General features: G+C 38.8%; 1 protein-coding gene across 1 annotated transcript in view; it reads right to left on the bottom strand.

The window, feature by feature from the left end:
• LOC101850298 (general transcription factor 3C polypeptide 1) overlaps positions 1 to 4451 on the bottom strand; it is a gene marked incomplete at its 3' end in the record, with an annotated part of 54328 nt that overhangs the window by 13294 nt on the left and 36583 nt on the right. Inside the window, 2 exon segments of the mRNA XM_035973450.1 lie at positions 1080 to 1215; positions 2659 to 2847. Of these exon segments, the coding sequence (XP_035829343.1) occupies positions 1080 to 1215; positions 2659 to 2847 (325 nt within the window).

Here is a 4451-nt window from a genome sequence, read left to right as displayed (position 1 = left end):
GTCAACAGAGAAGTCCTTACAGGGAATCAGACTTATTCTGCTCACCTCTCTAGCTTCAACAACACAAGGTCTGCTTCGACTATCAAGGCACCCCAAAAACAGCAGGTCACAAGAGAGTGACAAACATACAAAAGAAGTAGAGGAAAAATGACAATAGTAAGGATTATGAAAGAAAAAGCAGCAGTTCCCTGTTGCAGATCAGGCACAGTTATTAGCGTGAAATGAATCAGCCCGTTTACAATTCTACTGTGCTTGAACGAGAAATGTCTCCCCTTTGGGAATGGCCTAAAGACACTACAGTCAGTGGAACTACCCCGGGGGGGTGAAAATCTCAAAAATGCACATCTACCCCAGCCCTGGGACAACACCTAACAACAACAACCACAACTACAACAACAACCACAACTACGACAACAACCACAACCACAACAAAGAGACAACAACAACAACAACAACAACAACAAGCAAAGAGCTATATGCTCATAACAACAATGACAACATTAGCAACAACAACGAAACAAGAAGCTATGCATTCAAAAATACAACCACAACAACAACAACATCAACAACAAGCAAGGAGCTATTATATCTTGGACCATAATGTACTGGTGCAACTATGTTGGGTGCCCGACAGGGGAAACTACTCTACTGTTCATGCTGGAGGAAGTCTCTCCAATAAAGGAACTCAGTATAGGTTGTACTGGGCTACGAAATCAACATGGCGTGTTGGTTCTGTATCTTGTGTTAGTTATATTTGTGAAGCTTGCAGACAAAATGAGATACTTCTCCAATCCACAAACGGAAATATTGGCCAAAAGTTCACACTATAGGGTCAGATTAGTAGATTTTCTATTGATGCTACATTCTTTTTGTATAACGTGCCTTTTATTAGTCAATACTTATACATCGTAAAAACTTCACCTAATAGCATGATGTAAATATTTCCAAGGCTTGGATCCAAGAAAGAACTCATTTCGTCAGCACGCTTCACATTTAGGTCATCTGCTGTCTATCCAGGTTGATATCGACCATCCACACCTTCACAACACTCATAACAACAATTATACAAAACCACGTACAAGAAGAGCGAAGAGTCGAGTCCGCCCGCACCGCGACGATCGCCCGGCAACCAGTTCTCCTCTCGGATCTCGTCCAGCATTTTGGGTTTGCAGACGTCCAGGAGGGTGATCTCTCCATGATCCCCCAGCTCATCTCCTGCGGGTGAAACATCGGACATTGAGTCGTCGAAGAATTTAGTCCAGTTTTAGTAGAGGTTTTACGGTGCTCGCAACAGCATAAGGTCATATGAGCGCCAGAAGATTAGAGGTGTTACAAGAGAGTAACAAACATTTAGAAAATAAGAAGGGGAGATAAGGACGATAGATGTTTGATAGGAAAGAAGAAGCAAACCACATCAGAGCACCCACTTGCCATCCATTCGAAGAGATTTAAGGCTCTTGCAACACATATACGTCGTAAGTGCCTAAGATTAGAGCGTTTTACTAAAGAGTAACATTTTTAAAAATTAAGAAAAGAGGAGAAAAGGACGATGAACGTTTGATAGGAAAGAATGGAGAAAATCCCACCAGGGGGCCTGTCAACCACCCACCGTTGCAGAATTTGTTGTCTTTCCATGTATTCTCCATCTTAAACTAAGTGATACAGCTGGCTTTTATTTTTTTGTGGTACTTTTCTCTTTTATACATTTTTTTTTTTTTTCATCTTTTTTTAAATGTAGGTCCCAAGAAACAGGCTAAAAAAATTCACAGCAATTCATCAACCATTTGGTTATCACATAGAGTCAATTCCTTCGGTATTTACTTCACTGCAGTGGCTTTGGATTCGTTTAGTGTGCCTGGTCGAGTTGGCGATGAAAGTCGTCAGCGGTAATAAACGCATACTACGGGCCTGGCGACAAAAGACACAGGCAGTACTTAACCCTATCCGTACGTCGTGTTTTATTATCATATCCATACGATGAGGAGTACTCTGTGCCACCACTTTCCAAAGAGGAAATTTACACGTTAATCCGATCCGTACGCTTTGCATAGCAGTCCGTCAAAATCATTTTTTTAGAGAAAAATTAAAAGTTTCAAAGAGATCTTCGTACTAGAAATTTTCTAAAATGACCCCAGGGCGTACGGATAGTGTTAAAAATGCTTTGTTGTGGGGGTTTTCATAACAAGAATACATACGAGCACTGCAATGTCGTAGCGGCGTGTTGTTCCCATTTTTTACCCCCGGGGTTGTATTCTTCACATTTTAGAATACTACTAGTACGAAGATCTCATACTCTAAAATGTGAAGAATACAACCCAGGGGGTACAAAAAGACCCCCAGGGCGTAGGGATAGTGTTAAAAATGCTTTGTTGTGGGGGTTTTTCATAACAAGAAGACATACGAGCACTGTAATGTCCTAGCGGCGTGTTGTTCCCATTTTGTACCCCCGGGGTTGTATTCTTCACATTTTAGAATACTACTAGTACAAAGATCTCTTTGAAACCTTTCAGTATTTCTCCAAAAAACCCCAAAAAAACCTAGAAATACTCTAAAATGTGGAGAATACAACCCCTGGGGGTACAAAAATGACCCCAGGGCGTACGGATAGCGTTAAAAAGGTTTTGTTGGGGGTTTTTTTCACATAACAAGAAGACATACGTGCGCTGTAATGTCCTAGCGGCGTGTTGTTCCCGTAGAGGCGGAGGTCCTGCCAGTACTTGTCCACGTCCTCCATGGTCCGGAACGTGTAGTGGATCTTCTCAAACGTCTTCCCCGCGGGACATCGCGTCATCAGGTTCCCCGGCTCGCTCATCTCCGTGTTGAGCAGCATGGCCTTCTTGTGTAGGTAGATTGTCAGCTGAAATAATCATAATCATAATCACGATAATGATAAAAATGTATAATAATAATAATAATAAAGACAATAACGACGATAATAATAATAATGATAATAATAATAATTAATTAATAATAATAATAGTAATAATACTGATAACTACGACAATAATAATAATAATAATAGGTCTAGTAATAATAATAATAATAATTTTTAATAATAATAATAATAATAATAATAATAATAATCTTAATCATAATCACAATCATAATTATTATAATCATACTATTCATGACAATAATCTTATTACAATGGAGCAAAGCCCATCGGTGAGGTCAGTATTCATTTTTTACACATGTGCCCATAAAATCTACAAAAATATGTGTGTGTGCCTAAAGAAGGGTACCAAAAGTCGGATTTTTACCATTTTGAATTAAGGGTTGCACCTTACAGGAAATCCAATGATGAACACAGCGGCTTTTTGAGTTTTTGAGATATCTCAGGTTGTGTTTGAGATATTGCACATTTTGTGAGGTAGGGCATAAAGATCTAATTTTGAGAAAATTAGCGTTTAAGTTTAGGACACATACAAACTTGAAAAACCCGATGATTCAATTGTTTCTAATGTATTTATTCATGGAAAATTCATTTCCAATTTGGTATTCAGTTGACATCAATACCATGGTTAGAATTCAATAGTAAAACATAGCGGGGAAGAGAAAACATGCTTCAAGAATAGATTTTAACACCTTCTAAAAGCAGTTTTCATTATCGCTTTAAAATATACCCTAGTCTCAAAATTATTCAAAATAAAATACTTAGAAGTCAAATAAATGATAACACTTTTAACACATTGTTAAAAAATGGTGGAAGTATCACTTTTTTATGTAAAAACATTTTGGTCAAAAAGTGATTTTTTGGTCATTGTCAGCCTGTAACTCCAAATGGTCTGTGACGACTTCTGGTACCTTTCTCTAGGCACACACACACACATATGATTCAGTTAAGAATTGCCACAAAAGGGTTACATGGGCATATTTTCAAAGTTCGAAAACTACCTTTTGATTTTTCAGGTTTGATGGTTTTCACTCTGCCATTAGCCATTTCACATTGTACTGGGAACTACTTCCGTTTCGGTTTGTGCTTCGTCGTGCGTGTTAAACAGCTGCCTCTACTGTTTCCAGATCTAGAATCTCAATATCCAACTCTGTTTGGATGCGTGCTTCGCGGTGTCGATGGATAGATCTACTTCAGGCCAAACTTTATTGTATTGACTTTTTCTGTATACATTTCGTGAAGCCATGTCCCCAACACGTTGAGTTCATTTAGACTCGCAAAATGTTTACTTCGTTGTATTGACGTTTTCAAAATTTTGGCGCTTATTTGGTGCGTAGTTTTTTATAGAGCAAGACTCAAGATCAAGATCTCTACATATCCTCGAAGTCTAATTTGGAGTACAGAATTCAAGACTGCTTTGGAAAAGTTAACTAGAACAGAGGTGCCGTTTGTGCTTTGTGACTGAAGGGTCATGGGTTCGAACCCTGCCATGGGGCTGAAATTGTGTCCTTGCTAGAGGAACGTTGTATGAATTTTCCTCACTTCATCGAAGTGGGAA

Source organism: Aplysia californica, unplaced genomic scaffold (genome assembly GCF_000002075.1).
Source record: "Aplysia californica isolate F4 #8 unplaced genomic scaffold, AplCal3.0 scaffold01241, whole genome shotgun sequence".
Lineage (NCBI taxonomy): Eukaryota > Metazoa > Mollusca > Gastropoda > Aplysiida > Aplysiidae > Aplysia > Aplysia californica.
The sequence above is the reverse complement of the archived record's forward strand: the minus strand, read 5'-3'. Positions and strand labels throughout refer to the sequence as shown.